The sequence below is a fragment of the Silurus meridionalis genome, chromosome 9 (assembly GCF_014805685.1).
Source record: "Silurus meridionalis isolate SWU-2019-XX chromosome 9, ASM1480568v1, whole genome shotgun sequence".
Taxonomy (NCBI): domain Eukaryota; kingdom Metazoa; phylum Chordata; class Actinopteri; order Siluriformes; family Siluridae; genus Silurus; species Silurus meridionalis.
The window spans coordinates 11,367,359-11,391,304 of record NC_060892.1 but is presented as its reverse complement, the minus strand read 5'-3'; the positions used below and the strand labels follow the sequence as shown (position 1 = coordinate 11,391,304).

At 38.4% G+C, this 23,946-nt stretch overlaps 1 protein-coding gene across 4 annotated transcripts; it reads left to right on the top strand.

Annotated features, from left to right (window-relative positions):
* Positions 1–57: 57 nt before the first annotated feature.
* On the top strand, positions 58–23,227 carry ldb1b (LIM-domain binding 1b). 4 transcript variants are annotated; one of them, XM_046857273.1, is made up of 12 exons: positions 58–570; positions 4,452–4,503; positions 17,337–17,439; positions 18,115–18,159; positions 18,330–18,405; positions 19,510–19,612; positions 19,757–19,929; positions 20,179–20,301; positions 20,422–20,505; positions 20,784–20,907; positions 21,263–21,411; positions 21,748–23,227. In XM_046857273.1, the coding sequence occupies exons 3-12, from the start codon at positions 17,420–17,422 to the stop codon at positions 21,976–21,978; spliced, it is 1,128 nt and encodes a 375-aa protein (XP_046713229.1). In that variant the 5' UTR covers positions 58–570; positions 4,452–4,503; positions 17,337–17,419; the 3' UTR covers positions 21,979–23,227. The 4 variants fall into 4 exon arrangements, with proteins under 4 accessions (XP_046713229.1, XP_046713226.1, XP_046713227.1 ...); XM_046857270.1 differs by lacking the exon at positions 4,452–4,503; XM_046857271.1 differs by lacking the exons at positions 58–570; positions 4,452–4,503 and adding an exon at positions 8,701–8,855.
* The last annotated feature ends 719 nt before the right edge of the window (positions 23,228–23,946 follow it).

Sequence of the window (23,946 nt, the reverse complement as noted above, 5' to 3'; positions counted from 1 at the left end):
GAGACACATCACATGGTTGTTATTCTCTGAAATCTGCTGCTCAGGTCACTTTGACAGCCCTCTTGTTCACCCTCCCTTTCTTTTTCCCCTCGCTCGCTTTAACACACTCTCTCACTCTACACACACATAATCGCTCGCTCCCTCTCTCTCACTTACTCACTCACTCACTCTATCTTACTCTCTCCTCCCACCTGCATTGCTATCAGCGCACTAATAAGCACAAGGGTACAGTCAAGCCAGCAGGATCATTGCAACTCTCTGCTCTTCTATTTCTCTTTTTTCTTTCTTTCTCTGCTTTCATTCCTTTGTGCTCTTGTTGGGTTTTCTTTTTTACCTTTCCCTCCCTCCACGTTCTCACACACTCTCGCTCTCTCTCCCCTCGGTGTATATGTGTGGACCTTTGGAAAAACAGACGCCCATGTGAGCAGAAGCAGAGCGGAGCGAAGGAGAAGAAGCAGAAGAGTAGAAGAGGAGAAAGCGACTCGTCAGAGCGTTCCACCATCAGCTCGGAGCAGCAGCGTCAAGAACGGGCATGTGAAAAGATGTCCGTGGGCGGCTGCGCGTGTCCGGGTAAGAGCCCTCTGCTGTCTCCGTGACTACCTCCCGGTTGCTGAGGGACATAGAGTGTGTTGTCAAGTGCGTCGGCGTGGCGAGAGGACGTGGCCCGAGGGCTTTGTTGCAATGACAGCGAAAGGCACAGAAGACACGAACGTTTGGGGAAAACATGGCTGCCCCCTGTTGTACTCTCGGTGTGTGCGTGCGCGCGTGCGAGAGCGCGCGCACTAGAGTTTTGTTTCAAGGCAGACTCAAAAGCATAGAGAAAGAGGGAAAAAAAACCTGGGAGTTTGGTGGTGTTTTTCTTCCCCCCGCACAGATGGTTTGCATTGGTGACTGTCGTGAAGAGCTTCATGGTCCAGTCTCGCGTTGCCTTGTTGTGGCTCTTGTTGTTGTTGTTGATCATTTAGGAGCCTTAATTCTGAACAGGCTGTGAAATGGGAATTGAGTATTTGTATTGTCCGAATCCAGATGTGCATAAAGTTTGTAGAGGCAAAATTTGTAAGAGGCCAAAGATCATGCTGATATTCTCCTAGCAATCACAATTCTTCATTGTAATAATATAAGTACTTTTGCTTGCCATTAGATTTGTCACTGTATGTATTTCAGTTTTCTTGTCTGTTTGATGCTGCCTGTCAGAGATGGAGTATGTTTCTCTGATTAGCCATTTTGAGCTGATTTTTATGCGCCCACACACTAAAATCAGCAAGATTATTATGGAATTTCTGTCTGCACACATCAACAAGTGTTTGTGACAGCTGCATCCTACAAACCTTCATGCTGGCTTATTTCTGAGTTTTTTTCTGGTCAGACCTTAAAGCAATACTTCAGTAGTTTCGAAAAGCATCTGTACCACATGTGCAATTACAACAGACAATAATTTCAACACATTGTGCTGAAAAATGTCACTTATAAGCCAAGTGTAAAGGCAATTGTATTATGTGATTAAAAGTCTAAAAATATGACTTTACTCAAAACTACAACTGTTACATTAACAACGGTTGTCAATAAAAGAAGAGTCATGGGATGACGTCCTACAAAAGCTGTTATGTAGAATCAAGCACATGATCAATCCAGGAATCTCAGGTTCTTACTCTTTCCTAAATGCCTTCAGGCTTAGATCTGCAGTTGCTAAGTTGGCAAAGGTATATATTGCTCTAGGAGTAACTCATTTTCTGAAAGGATGAATTATACAAATTAAGATCTTAACTCTAGCTTAATTTACAATATACATTTGACTGAAGAACTCATTAAAAAGGTTCTTTCAAAAACATGTTTTGCATAAATGTTCATCGGCTGCCCCAACATCTGCCCTTAGGCCAATATTCAGTGTTTTTGAGTAAACAGGTTTTCTGTTTTTTTGTTAGTGTAGCGATATGTATTTAGAATTTCTTTTCCAGAGGTAATTGCATGTATGCAGCAGATCCATTTGATAGAGATTAGGCTAAAAAACACCGGTCTTCATATCACATCACTATTAGACATGTTTGAGCTTCAGCGCTGGAACTGGCCTGTGCTTGTTTTCTTGTTTTGTTTGTGGATGGAAGATTTGCTATCTCCCCAGCTTGGCATAATGAAGGTATTAGCTCCCCCTGATTTAGCCCAAAGCAGCATGGTTTATTTAAATGAAGCGAAATATTGTTTTGTACTTTAGTGCAGATAAGATGTGTTGAGAGATCACAGTGTTTTCTCTCCCAATGGGACAAAAGCTCAGACATCATGAACAGACTTGAATAAAACATGAGCGCATAAAACTAGATGGCCTGCAAGTGTTAGGCGAACTTCAGGATTAAGCTAACCCTCTGACTGGGTTTATTGCTACTGATAGGGCTTGCTCGCTCGCTATCTCTCCTTCCCTCCCTCGCTCTCTCCTCATTCATTCCCTGTCCCTCTGCTCCGTTAATGTAGCAGGCTGATATCTTTGCTCTGCTGATCAGAGTCATTGGCTCAGTCGGCCAAGTGAAGACCCATCAAACACCCCTGACCTTCTCCTCTCATCTCTTACTCAGGAGAGAGGAAGGCAGGGACACAGAAAACTAGAGGCAATTGTAAATAAGTGACTTTTTATCTTTGAAATTAACAAACTGATGTTTTCAGTATTAAGAGACAGAAATTGAGACCAAGGCTCAGGACTGATATCAAAGAGAGAGAGCAAACAGTGTCTCGATTACGACTGTGCTACCACACAGACATCTGTTTGATTTCCGTTATTGTAGAGTTCACCCAGGCGATGCCGTCTCGGGCGCCCAGAGCAACAGGCACTCAAGCACGTCTGTGACATTTGTGCCCTAAAGCAAGCACTGATAACACTTACAGCCCTGTAAGACATCTCGCAGTTATTTCTACAGCGTCAGTTCTTTTATCCCGCTGCTCTGGTATCTTCTTTATTTAAACAGACAGCTCAAAGAACGATTAAAAATTGATAAATCTGACATTTCTACTGTTTAGTTCTAACCAGAGATTTTTTGTTGTTGTTGTGGAAGTTTTATGACAGTGTCCCGGTAGGTTTACAAGATGGCCATCTCATCTTTTTTTTTTTTTTTTTTTTAGCCTGATCATAAAGTGGAGCACGCCTGCTTGTTTCTCAAGAGCATCTGTTCATTCTCTCTGTTGCAATATCATATCAATAAAGTTTTATGAACCATTAAATACGTTCATATGAATTATTTGTTTAGTGCCTGTGTGCATAGAACCCAATGAGTGTTTGGATCATTCGGTACAAGATGTCTCATTGACTGTCAGTCAAAAACAAGGCTTCATTTGACTTATACTTACACGTGGCAGTGATGTAACATTTTTACAAGCATAAATGATAGCAGGCCAGTTTATTAATAGGTTCTGGAAAGGTGAGTGACTCAGACTGTTTTCAGGACTTGTTTCTGCAGAGTGTTCTGTGTGAGTGTGAATTTGTGTACAGGGACTGTGGCTGGTTAATGGCTTGTGGCTGCAGCCCTATCATGTGATCAGTGGTTATAATGGTGCATTTTTAGTGAGTATTGGTTTCACTGGTTGTGTATTTGGTCTGAGAACGAGCGTAGTTCATGGCCTGCGGTCAGAAAGAGCAGTTGGTGTTTAGTATATACTAAAGCGAGAGAGTGAGATCATTCTTAGATTGGAGAGTGAGTGAGTTAGTATTGAGCAAGTAGGAGCTAGAGTGAAAGGAGAAGATAGAAAGAAAGAGAGAGAGAGTTGGCTAGCTCGGTATAAACTCAGTTTGTTTACATTCCTCTGTGATGCTGAGCAGTGGGATACACCCCCTTCTTGTGTGGTCTAGGTTTGAGGTACGTGTGTGTTTTTGCAAGTGTGTGTACATGTATGTGCCTGTGTGAGTATGTCTTGTTCAACGAAGTCGTCTACTGTATGTCTCGACATGTAGATGATTAACGTGTTACTTGCTTAGCCGGAATTCTGAGCCATTTAGAGACAAGTCAGCTGTAGTATATGTGTGATCTCAACAGACAAAAAAGTCAGCGTTCCTCTGGTTTGAGAACAGAACTGAAAACCTACTTGCTTTTAACTCATGTTTAATGGAAGACAAGGGACATCAATGTGGCAGCCGATAATCTTTTTTTGTACATTCTGTACATTTTTTAGTACATTCACCATTTTTATGTAGTTTCCGTTTCTGTTTCCGTTTTGTGTTGAGGTCAATGGTATGCTAAATACATTTTTTAATTGCTCGAGATTTTATTCACTTTGATTTACTCACTTATTTTTTTTACATTAATAATTAGATTTTAATTGTCAGAGTACAATATATTTTTCATTATTTTACATACTTATTAAAATCCTCCTCCAAACTCCTGATGTGATTCGGGTTCAAATTGTTGACATACTCACTAATTGGTTTACTTTTCTGTATTATGATTTATTTGTACTATTTTATTTTATTACAGAACTTAATCTTCTGTTGGGGGAGGGGGCTATAATGAACAAAGCTAGCAGACTGTGAGTTAAGCTAATTCATTCTTTCTTCCCTCTTTGTTCTTCATTTCTCAGATTTTGCATTATGTGACACAGACTTTCCAAATGTGGTAGCTGTGTGTGTTTGTTTCCCAACATCTTTGTGTGACTTTATGTGTTTAATACAGAGGAACGTAGCTTGAATTGGTTCAGCCAAGGACTGTTGTTGTTGGTGTAGTTCTCAGCAAAGCTCCTGAACTAATTTAACTGTTTTTGTGTGTTCTCTTCTGTGGTTCCACATTGCTAATGCAGTCGACATAGGTCAGAGTAAAAATGGAAATGCCTCAGTCTCTGGCTGACTGCACAGGGATACTACAAAACCTTCAGAAAACTGTAAATAAAAATGCCTTTTGCTGTATTGTTTCATTGCTGGCAAGTAGGATTCAATTCCATAACATCAGCTTCTGAAGGGTTTTTCAAAAAAGTCTGTCTCATTCATGATTTTTTGTGATAGACTGTACATAAATTGCATTGATGATTGTAGTATTTTTTATTTTATTTCAAAAATATAGTATTTTCAAATGCTTTTTGGCATAGTATATACATTAGGCAATAGGCATTAATATACATTAAAACAATAGACTTTAGGTGACTTTCATTTAAATAGGTTTTCCATTCTTATGCTATAATTCTGTAGTAGTCTGACATACACTGCTATTCAAAGCATTTAGGTTATATTAAACAGAAAACTGGCATTAACATATAAACATTTGCAGTATTCTGTCACCTTCAGCATCTACAGGTCACAAGCTTCTTCCTACCTGTCTTCTCCTTTCTTTTCCCTCCTTTGGTTTGCCCCCTCTATCTTTTACTTCCCTTTCCCTCAGCCCCCCACCCACCCCCAGTCTGTGGCAAAAAGGAAAAAGAGAGGTTGGTGCTCTCTTATGCGGAGAGTCACATGGTGCACTTGATTAGAGGAAAATCACTTAAATCGCAGCAGAACTAAAATGGCAACCACACGCATGGTGCTTGCAGTTACACAAGAGCAGGCTGTAGAGGAGTGTCTCTGAGATGGAGGGAGTATGAAAAAAAAACAAGAAGCACAGTATGAGGGTGTTTGTGTCAGAGAAAGAGAGAGAAAGACTGTTGTTAAAGAGGGAGGGAGCGTGAGCCAGAAAAGGAGAGGGAGGCCGAGGGAGCATTAAGAGCAAGAAAGGGAGGGTGTGAGAGAGAGCGAGAAAGTGAGCGAGAGAGTACTCACTTAGCTGGTGTGTGACTATGCGTTCGGCTGGCACACTGATCTGTCATTGGCCAGGCTGTCTCTAACACATCAGACCCGTCTCCCAGCAGCCACAGATCTGGAACAAAATGGCTTCCTGCACAGAGAACGCAGCAACATCAGGGCAATGTCACTTACCCATCAGCCCTCAGGCAGCCTGAGTGCTGAGAGAGAGAAGTAGAAAGAGAGCAAGAGAGAACGAAATGTATGAACACATTAAAGATTATAGAGCTCTGTTACTGAATTACTGATTATGAGAGAACATTTGATATCAGTAGAAAAGAACTGAGGTCATAGCTGGGGGGGGTTCTCTTGTTCTCCCTTTAGATAAGGCTAAGTTAAAAAGTTTGCTTGCCTTTAAATCAATTGATTACAAGCATTAGTGTAAATCGAATTTCTGAATGCTAGGACTAATATTCCACATATTTTGGAGTTATTTTTCTTTCATTTCTTTTTTATTTGCTTTGATATTTATTGTTTTTGGTTTTAGCTATGTGAAAGTGGGTTTATTTTTTTTGAGTGGAGGTATTTTTTTGTATAATAGCAGTCACCGTGACTCCCACTGACTTTTAACTTTTCCATTTACAGCAAACTGACTTAAGACCCTGCTTAAGCTTTGAAAAGGTTTTAAAACAGGATAAAATATGTGGTGTTTAGACACAATCAAATGAGATAAGGCAGGTCAGCAGTGGTGACTTAGACTACTGTAACATATTTACATTTATGGCATTTGGCAGATACCCTTATCCAGAGCGAGTTTCATTTATCTCATTCATACAATTGAGCAGGGCTATGTGATTAAGAGCCTTGCTCAGGGGCCCAGAAGTGGCAGCTTAGTGTGGCTGGAATTTGAACTCATGACCTTTGGAGCAAAAGTCCAATGTCTTAATCACTAAGCTACCACCTCTCCTGGACCCATTCAGACACTGCAGTAATTCTGTTTTTTTGTTGTTTTTGTTTTATAAAGAAAAGCACCAACAAACGAACACAGTGTTTTGGTTTGTAGACGAAAGGTAAAACAAACGTACAGATTTCTTTTGCGCTCCAAAAAATTAAAACATCAGTGCAATGCAAACATTTGCACTCGTTTCTTTGTGTAGAAAAAAACACAACAGCTAGCGACAGTGAGATCAGAAAGATCAGTGATTTTTTTTCCACTGTTACATGTTCCAAACTCTGGTGCTGCAGTTTCCCCTGTCCTTCACAGTTTCTGGTTAGTTGTCACATTGTGTGGCATTGCCAAAATGTCATTGAAATACAGCAGCTTTTATTTGTGCTGAACCTCTTCTGCCTCCCTACAAAGCTCAATCTGACTACCGATCTGAAGAGAAAGACTTTGTTAAATGGTGCATTGTATAGCCATTGATCATTTCTGACCACATGAGGGCGCCTGGTTGTCAAAGTCTCTGACTGTCTGTTCTAATCTCCAACCACAAAAGCCGATGCGATCATCAAGGATGAAATCCGAGCAGCTCTGTTCTCCTGTATCTGGATCCCGATCCAAACTTTATAATCAAAACATTTTTGATCTGAGGCTTAACATTACAGAAACACACCAATCCCCGGGGGAAACCTTGTCAGTCACACAAATTTCATGCTCATTGTGTCAGAGGATTAATACATGACTGGACTGTTCTATATGTGTGTGTATAATTTGGGTAGTTGCCTGTTTTTTTTTGCCCTTTTTTATTGCTTTATTCTAAAATGAAGTTGTTCAAGTAATCCAACAGTATTTGGTCAGCCAGTACAGATGTGGTGTCATTAAAATTGTACTGGAATTAAAATGCAAATGAAGATCAGAAGAATTACAAGTGGTTCCCCTAGTTTTGTAGGGGTCCCATACAGAACTGGTCCCACACCAAGGTTATAGTTTAGATGGTTGTAAAGTTTGGAGTAAAGAGGTGGAGCCAGAAGAAGAGGGGAAGGAAAAGAGCAGAGAAAGAAGAGTCATAAATCAAAAAGAAGGAAGAACAATGTGAGATATTTGATCTGGTTTTTTTCTCATCAATATATCTCTTATTTGAAGAAAAAAATTTTTTTTGCTAGATCTTACACAAACCATCACACAAAATGCAACTCGACGGTTTCCCAAGTTCTTCCTCCAAGTTTACTTAAGACTTGTGGGAATGTTCCCTTTTTCCTTTAACAGCATCCAGGTCTTCAATAATGTCACACAGACTTCCTGATATTGACATTGACAAATCCTCACCATTTAGATAAACACTGCATTGTTATCAGGTAACCAACCTGGACAACCATAATGATTTTGTCTCTGTAATTATTTTGACAACGGAAGCCAATCTAATGTTTGAAATAAAATTTAACAGAAGGTGAGAATTACATGGATAACATATTCCACTTTAAAAATAAATATTGTGATTTTTAAAATGGACTATATATATATATATATATATATATATATATATATATATATATATATATATATATATATATATATATATATACAAGGAAGATTACACGTATAAGCTTGGCTATGTTGCATATGAAGACTTGGGATGTTTTTGGATAAGATTGACTACTAGTACTTGTTAGCGAAATCCTCCTTGTAGTTTGAGCGCAAAACAAAAAGAAAACAGTGCAAATTGAACACATCTTGGCTTACTGACCACAATTATTTTTAATGGGAAGATAAGGCCTAACAGTCCTCCTAATGATTTTGGAATCGACATGATTTCAAATTTGCATTGTCATGGGTTTTGCTGTATCAGTATGTCAGTTTAACATATCTGTAAACGGGCACTAAGGAGAAGATGGACAGCAAGAAGAGCAGGGGGGCACTATTGGTGGATCAGGGGCAGTTCAGCTTGTTATCAGGCATGTGGCAGATGTGTGCCTCAGGACTTCCTGTTGACTAGTGAACAGAAGGTGGGTAAGAGAGTCTTCAGCCCCCTTCATCACTTAATGACACCCCTTCACCCTGCAGCCTGGGCACCAGAGATATCCAGCAGAGAGTGAGAAAGAGAGGGAGAGAGAGGTGTAAAAAAAAAAGTGAGAGCAAGCCATATAGCCACCTCATACACTGGTAGACCAGGGAGCTCGAATCATCACTAAAGAACAGTGAGACTTTTCATCATGACTGACCAAGTGGAAACACCTGGTAAGAAAGAACCATTATACACCCTTATATTTCCTGTTCTTATTGACTATAGATTCTAAGCAAGTCTGAAATGTTTATTTATTTTTTTAGCAGAAGCATTTAGTAACCCACAAATGAGGCAAAATCTACAACAGTCATAGACTTGAGCAGTTGACAATTTGCTCTGTGGATCTCTGAGATTTGAACACACAGTATACTGGTTACTAAAACAGTAACATTACTTATAGCTTTTCTGTAAATCAGGATATTGGAGCATTTTTCAACTTAATCTTTATTTATTAAAATCTATAGTGTATGTGTAATTAGCATAAAACCAGTTTCAACAAGGACAGACATTTTGTTTACAATGCAGATGATTTAAAGTGAATTAAGATATAAAATGTTTAGAATAAAATTCTCCTGATGAGACAGACATGAGAAAAATTCTTCCCAATGCATATGTTCTAATGAAACTTTATCAAACTAAAGGGAGAAAAATCATTCTGGTTATAGAATGACTGTGTTTGAGTGCAATATGTACAAGAGCATTTCCATGTCCACTTTTAAGCAACGTTTACTGTTTTGTCTCATAGCTTTATTTTTCAAATAATTTTCAGAAATCTTGAAATATTTGTACAATTACATGTTTTGTATCAACATTTTTGTACAGAATGTGCCCCTACACTTTACTATATTATAACTTAATTATTTAAGGTTTACATTTCCTGTCTCAGAACATGTTAGCTGTATAAAATGCTTGTCTATTACACATACAGTACAGATACGGTAGATGGTGTTTAGACTGAAAAACACTGCTGTACCTTGAATGATGTTTGGAAATGGCTCAATATGCTTTCTTTGGTTATTATTCAATGCAAGCACTTAGGCTTATACATTGATTCTGATACGTTGGCCATGAGTCAGCTGTCCCTCTGTCACCTTAAAGGCTTTGCCATCAAAATTGATCCCAGAGCACAGTAAGGGCACTAATGACTGTGCTATTACAGTGTAGCATATTAAAAAAAAAGGCATAAGGATGTCACACAGTCCTGATGTTTAAAAGTGTACCCCTCATGAACACAACTGTAAAAGGTTTTTTTGTTTTATTACTGAACCAATTTTTTTTTTTTTTACATTTTATAGTTACATTTATAACAAATTTACTTAAATGTTTCTCCATGTCCTCAACATGACAACAATTACATATTCCACGTTACAAAATCTGTTTGAGGAAGGTTCAGCATACAGTACTGTTAGAGCTGCTACTATTGGAAAGTAATTGCAAATACATGTACCCAGAGTTTAAACGGTAAATACTGGAAAGCTTAAAGTTTCGTGTAGAAGTTAATGTTGGTCTGTCAGTTGTTTGCTGTTGCAAATAAAGAGCTGGTAAAGGAGTAATAACTGTGTTGCTCCACCAAGTAACCAGAAACAAGTGCAAGATAGCTGGTGAACAAGAGACATGAGGTAAAACATGAGGCTTAGAGTAAGTGCTATAAAAACTAATCATAAGCAGGCAGTCAAATTGCAAATAACATACTGTAAGCTTAAATTTGCAATAACAATATTAATACACAATAATAATCAAGTAATAAATATTACTACATAAAATGTAGTTCATTACTTAATTATTACTGTCACTCTTAGTACATTACATAGAGACACACACTATATCTATATCTATCTATCTATCTATCTATATATAAGCTCATGATTGACATATTGAAATCTTTGTTATGCAAGACTATTATTGATAGAGATATCACCAGTATTTTTTTAACGGCCCACACGGAATGTCCTGAAACCACATTTATTGATTTTGTGCCACGACATGAAGTGGCCAGCTATCGACCTCAGTGGGAACTGATCATTTTAAATCCCCAGAGCGGTGTTTTCTTTTATCGGTCACCTGGCAGTCAAAGGACCTCGGCTATGAATTGGCCTAATGCATCTGATGTGTTTGTATGCGTAATTTCAGCATTGATTTGATTAGACAAATTGATGACTATAATCTGCTGTAATGATGTTGCATTAACTGCTGCTTGCAAAATGAGGGACTTTTAGATACATTATTAGATTCATTGGCCTTTTTTAGATTGTGTATTTTTGGTGGATTTTAATTCATATTCTAAAGTGAGTTAAATTTTAATAGGTTTCATATTACATATTGATAACTTGATAAACAGGTCTAAAATAACATTAATGCGAATTGAACGGGAACATTTTCACATTAACAACTAGATTGCACTTCACTGCTCCATTGTCTCCGGGTTGTGTTGTTTTGTGTATCGTACCAGAGAAATAACAATGAAATAGAGAAAGATGTCTGTAAATAAAGATTAGATTTAGATACAAATTAGATTTTCAATTTTCAAGATGGGATAAACATTTTAAACATCCTCACAGCTGCCTAAATGTTCCTTCCTTGTCATAAAGTTTTTTTAGGGATTCTCCATATTCCTCCCACTTTACAAAAGTCATACCAGTAAGTAAATTGTTCGATTCGGGATTGTCCTTAGGTGCAAATAAGTGTATAAGTGAATGAGTGTGTCCTGTGAAGGAGTCACAAGGCTGTACACCACCTTATGCTTGGCAATGAACGAATAGATAAAAATAAATAAAATGTCAAAGATTTGAAGAGCGGAAAGTTCATCATTCAACAAACAAACCTTATAGTCAAAATGTGCATAATATTTGATACATTTGTTTATATTCATAAAAGTTAAACAAATCAGTGACTTTTATATGCAAAACCTTCCCAGAGTAAAATTTGATAGTTTGCTTGTTGTCTTGTGAATACAGTAACATTAAAAAGACCAACGAGGATGAGTGCAAATAAATAATATACCATACTGTAGATTTTAATAGAATGAATAACTTAAAAGCAATATTGTTTTTATGTAAACATGTATAAGAATGGTAAATGTATTGTGGCGATTGAAAAACAATGTGCTGAAACAAGCTTCCAGTGGAGAAGAGGAAGAGGAGGAGGAGGGTGAGGAAGGGCGGTGGACTGTGTGTTTCTCTCTCCCGGGTTTGATTGTGGGAGACAGAGAGGAGATGATAAGGAGAAGCCAGTGGGGGAGAGACAGAGAGGAGAAAGAGGTGAAAGGAGAGAGAGGAGGGCCTACAGCTTTATTGTTCATGCCTGCCCTGGAACAAAGGGCTTATAACGGGCTCCGTCCGCAGCACCACAACTAGCAGCAGTACGGAAATGGCACACGGCATCGCCTTCAGTTCACTCTAGCGGCTTGGTTTTCCCACACCGTCGCGTCTTCGATGTTTAATTTCCTGCTTCGTTGTTGTTCTTGTTGTAGAGTTGGTCTAGGGGACGTTTAGTTTTGCTCCACAGTAGCCTCCGTACTCAGCTCCGGAACTGGGCTCCACCGAGCTACCGCTGGAGCTTGTAAACATTAATCCTGTGAAAAACAATTCTTGCAGGTAATATGCATTTCTTGTTACACTTGATCTTGCACTTGATTCCAAACCGCGTTACTTTGCATTTATAAAAGTTGAATGATACATGATTGGTTGGTTACTGGGCGATATTTTTGACCGTATAAGTATCCGTTTAAAGCTAACATGCTAGCTAGCTAGTTAGCCGTCTTGCTAAATCACCGCGCTAGAAAGGGACCTGGAGTGGCTCCAGCTTGTGTTTTACATTCGAACTATAAAAGAATGTCGCGTAAACACGCATAAACAAATACGTTGTTTTAATGTTCATGCTGTTTTCTAAGTGATTTGGTCCGTTAAATCACGCTAGGCTAACATTCTAACTAGCTACACAGCAGTGAGGAAGTTGTGTCCCAAACGTCGTCTTTTCCCCCTACAAGAGCGCACTGCACTGCAAGTGAAATAATGGATTGCACGCGCTATGTAGTGCGCATCATGTCCGGTGAGGAGCCATTTGGGACGCGGCCGGTGTAGCCAGCTTCCTTGACTAGGTAGTCAGGCTACAGGACTGTCTTGTGACCAGGAGAAATTTCTCACATTTCAAATCTTTTTTGTTTATTGTGAAAGAAAGAATGTTCTGTTTTCTTTATAAATGTTGTGATTAACATGCTATTAACCTTAAAACTGGTTTTCTTTTTTTTTGTATGATGTTACTTATTTGTTTGGGATACAGAGTTGCATTCATTGTGGACTGTGTGATTTTGGTGGATCATCCTGGAAGAGGTTTCCCCTCTGCACCAGAAACCCATGTACAGTCACTCGGATTGCAAAATCCTAAAAAAAACTACCTTGAAGTTTACGCTTTCATGCATTTGGGTTTGTTGATTTTTCCACATCTGCCAGTACCAGCTCATGAACATTACATTTTATTAAGCATTAAGAGTATTATTCCCAGAATGAGAGATGCTGGCTTGTTTCCACCTTGCCTGTAATGAATCATGTTTGGCAAGATGGATGTCCTACGCTGCGGCTGCTGCAATTTGCGGGTCCCTTAGTGCATTTTTTGCTTCCTCTCTGTCTTGTCAGCACCACTCATAATGTGGCACATTTTAAGGGGAATTAGATTATCAGCACATTTTAGCCTTTAGTGCGATGTGTTTTTGCCTCAGCATGTGTAGGAAAGAGGCCCTGTGTGTGATCAGAGTGAGGGGGAGGAGATGTTTTGAAGAAAGCAATTTACAGCACAGGAAGTTAGTGTTTGTTGCTTGATTTGATTTAGACAGACAGTCATTAACCACCAGCTGAGTGATCTCTGTTAATGGTATGCTCTTAAGATCTAATGGACTGTTGCTTATTTATTTATTTACTTATTTATCGCTCTTAATGGCAATGCGGTAGTCTTTTCTACTTCTTTGGGGTGGGGGGGAAACATGTCTTAATTAGCTGATGTGATTCAGAGGAAATTCTCATTTGGTGCGCAGACTTCCCTTATAGATACAGAATTACCGAATTAATTGAAGATGTTCATAATCAGTAAATTACAGTCTAAGCTAAGCCTGTGCCAATACTCTATTATACAGAACGCTACACAACGTTGTTTCTATTAAAACCACCACTGCCTCCGTTTTTTACATTTGGCAGGAAGAAGCCTGTGTAAGTAGAATTTTGGGTAGTGTTTGGGCTTTCAGTAAAGGTTTTAATTTTTTGAAGCTCTAATGCCATTTCACGAAATGACCGCTTCATTAGAGCAGAGGTATTGATAGTTTTTTTTTTAAAAGATACGGAAGTCCATATACTGGTGTAACAGGTGAATTCATTATTTTGATATATAAATATTGGAAGTTGACTAGTCTGACTGGAGTGCAGCACATTTGGTTTAACAATAAAGTGATACACAACCCAAATATCGAACACCACTGACTTGTGGGCCTTAAAATATAACAAATGACAACATTGTGGAAATATGCTGTGTATCCACTGTGCAGAGCCGCTGCTGCACAGGACATCTGTATGGTCAGTGTTGTCCACTCTTAATTTTTAATGCTTTAAAGTCACAAATGAATGTTTCATGAAGGTAGTAAACTGATGCAGGAAGACTGTTCCTGTGTGTGTGTGTGTGTGTGTGTGTGTGTGTGTGTGTGTGTGTGTGTGTGAGGGATGAAGTAATATTTTGAATGACTCCTGTTTGTCGCTTACACGGCTGAGATGTCAATGCCTCACTTTTGCCATATTACAAAAATTTTATGTGGCTATCTGTAACTTTTTTAATCTTCACACTCTGAACAATTTGTCCCAGGCTTCATTACTTGTAGATGCATTTCAGTAGCAGGTGTGTAAGAGAGAAAAAAAGTTGCCAGAAATGGGTGTGACGAAGAGGTACAATTAATGAAGAGAACACTGAGATGGATAAAAGCTCAAGCTGTGACGGGGGGTGGACACGGCTCTGATGGAGCACCCTGAAATGAGCAGGTCTTGATTCATTTCCTGGAGACCACATGAACCCCTGTGTCCCCTGCTGTACCACACATCTCTAAGAGCATTTGTAAAATGGGGGAAAAAAACAGCTAGATGGTTATTTATCATATCCTTACCATTGTAGAATGTCAGCCAGTTCAATTTAGATAAATGAACAGACATTGGTTGGTTGGTTGCTTTATCGACAGGTCTATTATTGACAGTTAACAATGGATGAAAAATCTGCCTGTGGTGCTAATGTGCTGCGATCAAAATAGAAAGGCACATATATATGTATCTGTGTGTGCATTGTTGTTCCACTGTAAATCAGACTGATGTAAATCAATCTGTAATGGTGAATTCCTTATAGATTTAATACAAGACTGAACTTAAACTTACATTTTATATTTAAAACAGACTCGCCACTTTCATAAAAATATTTGAGGAGATTTTTTTGCATATAAAACCACAAAATTGTTGTTTTCTTTTAGCTGAGGAGTAATTTGTGAAAGAAACCTGTAGTAATAGTAAACTTTTAGCCTGTTATACATAGCTATTGTTATATCAAAGTAATAACAATGAAAGGTTATAAATCCAGTTGTAAACTCGTTTGTTATTTAACTAAGTTGTTATTTAGTTGGGACAAGACGATAATATCATGGAATACAAATAATAGGAGTTTCCAATTTAAGAATTCAAATTTCTAAAACCTTTTCACTTCTTTTAGTTTTATTTAGGTTTTGAAAACTCTTTATTCCACAAAACTATTTTTAAGTTATGTTTGGGTACTTATTTGTTTTACTCACATCTGGTTAATGGAATGCATTTAGTTATATGTGCAACATCACAGTCAAATATTTAAGCACCAAATATTTGTCACCTGACCTCTAGTCAGTGCTCTGAACAACAGCTTCATTTGGGTGCGAATATCTCAAGAATTAGTGGATATCTTAGTGTCCCCTTTCTGGGAAATACTGCTTTAAGACTTCTGGAAACATAAAGACATCATGCTGTATCCAATCTTCTAAACCAAGCTGACAAAAGACAAAACCCATAGAACCCAGTGTGTGGTTTTTATGACAGGCGAGAATCATTGACATTTCACAGATTTATTTGCGAGACGAGACGGCCAGTCATTATAAGGCGGAGTCGTTCCCGTGACAGTGGAGGTCATGACCCCGTCGAGGCTGAATGCGTCGTGCAGTAGATCCTTTTAATAGACGGGATGGATAGGGTGAGGGGTGTGTCTGCACTCCACAACCCCCTTCTGCCCACTGTTTATAGCTGTGTGTGCGCGTGCGTGTGCGCTCCTGTGTAAGAGCGAGAAGTAGGCAAACATCACACCAGTCCTGACCTGTGCAGTGGATTGAAATGAGGGTGGGCTGAATTGCCCTGTATAGCAGTCACGTGCTTAGGCCCCAGATAACATTGGAGCGACCCCTACTCTCATTCACACTCAGTAGGATTTCTGAATCTTTGTATGTCGCTCTGGACAAGGGCGTCTGCTAAATGCCGCAAATGTAAATTAATTCACATGTAAATCATCAAATAAACAAAAATCTGATCTTTTATATATGTTTGGTGGCTGTACGGATTTATTTTTATTTTTATAAAAAGGTTTTAGCTGGTTTTAGCTGGAGCAGTTTTTTTTTAATGAAAATTTGAAATTTTTTTTTTTCCAGTTTAAAGTCTGAGAATTTTTAGTTTAGTTTGATGTGAATAGTGTTTTTAACGTTCACATAGTCACAGAGCAGGATTACAGAGCCCTGGATGTAGATCAAGATGCCCAATGAGCAAACCAGAGGTGGCTGTGGCAAGGCAAAGCTCATAGACACACACAATGTGTGAAAGAACCAGTCGCACAAGCGAACAGGATGGTTTCTCTGTAATACCAGATAGTGAGATTATAAAGCATTCGAGTGTAGAAAAATGAAGGGAAACTTTGTGCTAAGTGTGTTGCACAGATGCTAAATATGAGCTTATTGGGAACTCCCGACAGTTTTTTTTCAGTAGCAGGAATTATTACGGTGCTAATAATTAACTTATAAAAGACAGAACTAAACAAATATGAATGTTTGAAATGATATATATTTTCTTTTGATCGAAGTTTTAAAAAGTGTTATCTATGCGTATCATTAAGGAATTTGGTACAAAAAAATGTAGAAACTAAATTAATCCAGTCAGGGATTTTTTACATACTGTTTTCCTGTGTTTGGAAATATGATGCGTATTATAGTGCGTATTATTATTATTATTATTATTACTATTATTATTATTATTATTTTGTTTTTATTTTTTTTATAGTGCGTATTATAAAATGATAACATCTTAGTAAGTAAATAATGCTTACTATGCAGGAACAACATTTATAATGCTAATATTGCGTTATAAAAGAGAAACCACCCACAGTTGAAGAGGGTTTTATGCAAATGTAATTGAATACTTTTACCCTTCACCGTAATTATACTATGCGATATTTAGAATGATTTATTGCCCGGAACATTAAAATTGTATTCTGTATTTTAAGAACATTGTTGTTTCTGTGAAGGTCTAATCACTTCAGTTTACACTCAATAATGAACACTTATGAATATAGAAAACTGCTTCCTGCAGCTCATGGCTTGTTAATCTTTTTCCCCATTTTATCTCTCTTAGGCTGTTCCTCCAAATCATTCAAGCTGTACTCCCCAAAGGAGCCCCCCAACGGCAGTGCTTTCCCCCCCTTCCACCCCGGCAGCATGCTGGACAGAGATGTGGGGTAAGTCTTCCTCCTGTTACCTGGCAAAGTAGATTATTATACACTTAATTACCTTGGCATTTCTGTTATTGTCACTCTCAGTCAGTGTGTATGAATGTGTTGCTGGTGTGTTTCAGACAGTAGTTAAGAATACTTATGTTGTGATCATGTTATGTGTAGGTTAAAGTAATACTTAATCGCTTATAAAAAAAAAAAACAGGCCACCATAATTGTTTTGTGGCATGGGTCTTGCCGAGTCAGCCAACAACAGTTTGGCCATAGCGAGATAGTGGAGTAAGGAATACAAGAACCCCAAGGCTTGATCCCCTGTGTCTGTGGTTAAAATGAGCTGTCACTCAACAGCCTCTGCTCTGATTGGACACTGAAAGGGTGGGGGTGCAAAAAAGTGCAGGGCACTGTGTCTGGCTGCCTTCACTGCACCGTCGAGATAAGAGGAAAAAATGTCTGGGGAGGAAATGATCCACTTCCTGTCTGAAACTGCACCCACAGGGGAATCGCAATTAATCCTGTATCACCAGCTTCTAATATGTATTGCTAAACTTAGGCTCTAAACCAGCATGAAAAAATTCATATTTCATATTATTTATATTTGTTGTTTTTGAACATTAACAATAGTTAAAAACATGGCTGCTGTGAAGACTCAACTATTTCCATCTTTCTTTGTTTTGCTTGCAGCCCAACGCCCATGTACCCCCCCACATACCTAGAGCCTGGGATAGGGTATGTATTGGCCACTACCTGGTTATTCCCTTTTTTTTTGTAGAATTGTTCATTAACGTATCTCATTGTTGTTTATGTACTGTAAATCTCACAGTCAGTACACGAATTAGCTTGACAAGAATGAATGTTTTCTTCTCTGTGCTTCCACTCATTATTTTGGTTTTATTTAGGAGGCACACGCCATATGGGAACCAGACAGACTATAGGATATTTGAGCTTAACAAACGGCTACAAAACTGGACAGAGGTAAGTGAGGCCCAGACATACAAGACCGAATTCCAAAAATTGTGGTTGCATTTAGTTTTGGGGCTTTAGTTTCTTAAGAGTTTTGAGTTCTGAAGACAATGGAACTATTGTGAGTAATGATTTGCTTTATTAAATGTTGCTGTTTGATCACACAGATGCTTTTCTGTATGAGCAGTCCTCATAGCCACTAAATAAAGTATCCACAGATGATTACTCAAGAGTAGCAAGAGAAATGGGGAATGTTAGTGGTGGGCCCTTTGGAAATTACACTTTTTTTACACTACCGCTGCTCTGTTATGTTATTGTCATATATACACAACAAATCCAAATATCAGTCTAAGCCTCCTCGTTGTTTGTTGTATTACTGTGGGTTGAAAGTGTGGTAAATTTACATAAAATATGCTGTCTGCATCACTTCTCTGTTTTAATGGTCATGGCCCCAACAAAATTGTGGTTAGTTATAAGAGAAACATTCTAGTTTTGCACTGGCTAGTACATATAGGTGAATGGGTTATTTGTACAGATGTCATAATTAATATTTGCTACCTACAGTCAATACGTACATGTCTTTATACAAATCAGGTACATTTGCCAATGGTCAGAAATCATGCTGTAGTAAAAATACTTAAATTGTGAGGGCAAGGCAAAAAGTTTATTTTTTTTTGCAATTATTGCGCAGTCAGGAAAATTATTTGTTATGAAAATAAATTGGCATCTGGCGTGCAAAGAAAACCTATTTGAAACGAACAGGTAAAATAAGAAATAAAATGCATTCAACTGTTAATATAATTTTGATATCTCTGTAACATTCTTCTGAGGAGGGATATGAGTGAACATGTACAATTTGCTGACTGGGAATTATTTGGAAACTAAAAATTTGAATTCTAAATATAGAAGAAAATGTACAAAAAATAAATAAATGTAATATATATATATATATATATATATATATATATATATATATATATATATATATATATATATATACACGGTTACTCTATATCTGTGCCAGTAAATCTAAAGCTGACTGTAGGCAGTTGCTTTTTTTCTTGCTTCATCTCTGTCTATCTGTCTGTCTCTCATGTTGTTTCTCCATGGTTCTAGGAGTGCGATAATTTGTGGTGGGATGCCTTCACCACAGAATTTTTCGAGGACGATGCCATGCTGACAATCACCTTCTGTCTAGAAGACGGTCCTAAGAGATATAGTAAGGCTCCAGACTGTGTTTAATATTGATAGTCTTCATATTTCAAATATTTTGTCTGTATGTTTGTAATTTTTATGGAAGCCTCTAGAAATCCAAGGCTTGTACTTATTGATTGCTAATTGAGATTGTATTTGCCTTCTTCAGCAATTGGCCGGACGCTGATCCCACGCTACTTTCGCAGTATATTTGAAGGGGGTGCGACTGAGCTCTACTATGTGCTGAAGCACCCTAAGGAATCCTTCCACAATAACTTTGTGTCTCTGGACTGTGATCAGTGTACGATGGTTACTCAAAACGGCAAGCCTATGTTTACACAGGTAGGTATCAAAGCATCAGAGTGCAAGTGTTTGTGTGCATGCGTGCATTTTATAGCATTGTAGCATACCGATTAATCACTGGTCCACATCATCTTCAGTAGCATCATAAATCACTATCGTTATTTTTGGATAGTTGGTTTAATGAAATTCTGGCAGTACCACAGCTGTCTGTGACAAATTGGGTTATTGTGCATGTTTTAAATTTTTGTGTAAACCTACCATAACCCATCTGTACCACGTAAATGGCAGGTATGCGTGGAGGGACGTTTGTACCTTGAGTTCATGTTTGATGACATGATGAGGATAAAGACATGGCACTTCAGCATAAGGCAGCACAGAGAGCTTATTCCCCGCAGCATCCTGGCTATGCACGTATGTGTCAAACCATGTGACAAAAGCATGAAGTTTTGCCAAAGGCAGTCTTCTAATTGGAATAATATCATAACATTATTATTTAAGTGTGTCTGATTTATCATTTGTCTGGCATTTCAGGCTCAGGACCCGCAGATGGTGGACCAGCTGTCTAAGAACATCACGAGATGCGGTCTCTCCAACTCCACTCTCAACTACCTCCGAGTGAGTGCTTGTACGGCCTCTATATGTACCAGCTGTCTTATAATGCTAGCGGTATAATCATAAATCAGCTCAGAGTGGGAAAACACATCACACTAAACCTGTGGAATATTGACAACGATCCAAACTTAGTTCATTTTAACACCTACACCTCTGAGAACGGAGCATTGTTCAATTACACAAATTTATGCGCTTCAAACAAATTGTACTCTTCACATTTTTGTTGTCCTTGCTCAAGGCAAACATAATAAAGCAGATTCTGTTTCTGTTTTGCTCTGTAGCTATGTGTGATCTTGGAGCCAATGCAAGAGCTCATGTCCAGGCATAAGACGTACAGCTTAAGCCCCAGGGACTGTCTCAAGACCTGTCTGTTTCAGAAGTGGCAGAGGATGGTTGCTCCTCCAGGTATTTTTTTTATTAATTTACTTTTGTTTGATCAAACTAGGATTTGTTATTCTTCCTGTTCTAACATGTGCTTTTCATCGAAAATGTTATTAGTTTTCTGTGCAGCATGTTTGCAGAGGAAACCCCTTGGACAGTAATAAATACCTACAATACCGCCCTGCACATGTTTGTAGTTTGTAGAGAATTTTTCATCTAGTGCATGTTTAGCAGGCCAGTTGTATTATGGCCTGGTAAAGTAGTATTTTGGATCTTTATAGCCCTCTAATCTGAGCTATATGGTGATGTGAAATCTTTGTGTTCGCTGATTAGAATGTTTCTTATCATAAAACTTTGGTTTTGGCCGGTCTCTCAACAGCGGAGCCAGCACGACAGGCACCCAGCAAGCGGCGGAAGCGCAAGATCTCAGGTGGTAGCACCATGAGTGCAGGAGGAGGCACCAACAACAACAACAACAGCAAGAAGAAGAGCCCTGCTGGCAGCTTCCCACTCTCCAGCCAAGTACCTGTAAGCAGGATTTAAACAAACCTGTATTTGAAGTTTAATGGCACCTACAAACATGAGAAGTTGTTATATTACAGGGAAAAAAACTAAGAAAATCATGAGACTGAACTTATTAATTTTTTTGCATTAAAAGTGTATTGGTTAGATAAAAACCAGGGGATTTATTGTTTCAATATATAGGCACAATTCGAGTGTAAGATTTTGGCTATAACTTGTCTTGTGCACTAGATGCCTGCTAGAACAGTATTTAAGTTATTTCTATAGGATAAAAAGACTGCTGGAAAATGTTACCTGTAATAGCTGTAACATTTTAATATTCTGAAATGTTCTCTTCCATAGGACGTGATGGTTGTGGGTGAGCCTACTTTAATGGGAGGAGAATTTGGCGATGAAGACGAGCGTCTAATCACGCGGCTAGAGAACACACAATTTGATGCGGCCAACGGCATTGATGATGAGGACAGCTTCAACAATTCTCCAGCCTTGGGCTCCAACAGTCCCTGGAACAACAAGGCTCCCTCCAGCCAAGAGAGTAAGAGTGACAACCCCACCTCCCAAGCCTCTCAGTGAGACTCAGGCCATGAGGGGAGGGTACAGGAGGATAGGAGAAGAGAGAGGAGGTCACAGAGGAAATAGGGCTTTTGGAGACACATGGCCGACTCACTCATCTACATGCAGATCCACTTTCACAAAATGGCGGCCATACATTTCGCCCCGTCTCAACGTGCTGGAGTGAAGAGTGAGACCGTGGGTCAGAGGAGAGCCAGGACTAAGAACAAGTGAAGTGTAAATCAAATGTATTGGGTTTTAAGACCACGGTAACCATTACGTTGTTGGTGTTTTACTGTGCGAATGCTCCTCTGAGGAAAGTGTAGATAGTTCACTTGTTTAAGTTAAGAAGGAGGTTGGATGTTTTGTCCTCGGAGGAGAAGGCCGACGTGTAAAACGCCAGCAAAGTACACACACCCTCACAAAATCGCCAGAGGTGAAGGATGATGTCAGGAGTGTTTGCTCTGCAGCCCAGCTCATCCCTCTCTGAAGCAGGCATCATTACAGATCTTTCCCTGCCATTAGTGGAAGATTCGGACTGAAACCCAGTACACCACCGCCATGCTGTAGAACAGCCCGGAATTGTCATTGTTTAAAAAAAAAAAAAAAAAAAAAGGTGAGATGGCAAGCATTTAAATGAAACGTTTTGGAAAATTTTATCTGCATTTTATACCAGCCTCTATTTCCCTAGAATGTTTTTATTTTCCTTTTTTTTACCGACATTGAAAGCTACAGACCAAGGAGCTACGAGGACTTTCACAGTCCAAATCTCAACCTTCAAATTATATTTGTTTGTATTATTTTTTAACAAAGAGAGTAATTTAGTGTGGGCTTTTATTTCATTTTGTGTATTTGTGCTTGTATATTTAAGGTAGTAGCAAAGTTCTGTATAACTGTATGAAAAATGTATCTTCCTTAGCATTGCCTAAAGCCATTCTGATCTAATGTGTAAAAAAAAAAAAAAAAAGTGAAAAGAAAAGATCATTAATCTGTCTTCGCCCTTTCTCCTCTAATTTTATCAATTTGTGTAAGAATGATTCAATTAAAGTGTGCAGTCATCTGGTGAAATACCTGATTGCTCTATACTTGGTCCAAGTGCACTTGGTACTTGAAGGCCATCCAAAGCAGTAACCACATCGGCCCAGTCAAGTTTATGTTCAAATGTGGATTTTAAAGCCCTGTCCAGTTATCCATTTACATTCAGATTGTAAGATTTCTGCTAGCCCTGCACTTGTAATTGAAAATAAATGGTGATCTGTCCCTCTTCTAACCCTGTAGACATCCCTTCTCTTTGATATATCTATTTTTTGTTTTTCTTAGTTTTTGCCCTTGATTAAATTAATGTATGTACCAATAAAATATGAATTTTCACTTTAAAAGTAAACTTTTGTGTGTTCTCTTGTTAAAAGTATATTTATTTGAGCCCATAACAACAGATTGCTACAACCCGTGTGTCTGTGTCTGAGTTAGATAGAGGGTTCTGTTAGATCTGAACTGAAACAGTGTTTTGCTGCCCCCTTAGTGGTTTAACAACTTAATGGTCTGTAACATCAGAAAAATACGTATAATTACATAGCATGCTACATCTTGCAGTTACTATTAAGTTAATTCAATAATTAATCATTTTTATAGTACTATTTATACTTATATTGACATTTTGTTTAATTCATATAAATCATAATTATAATGTTTATTAGTGAATAAACATTAACACCTACATTGACATGAAATTCATTCAAGAAAGAACAAAAAAGCAGTCAGATTCTTCTTCCTCTGTATATCCATATTTTCTTATTGTATTTCTTTTTTTTTGCTTTATGGTTGATGTGACTGCAGGTCAGAAAGGTTTCAGTGCCATCTGAAAGAGCCATCTGTTCTCAGCTAGAATGTAACCAGATCATTTTAAAAAGTGGTCCTTATGGAGAGCCTGAGGCAACAGTATGGGCTGAGGTTTAAACCTGTGAGAAGTGGGTCATAGGTTCAGTTCTC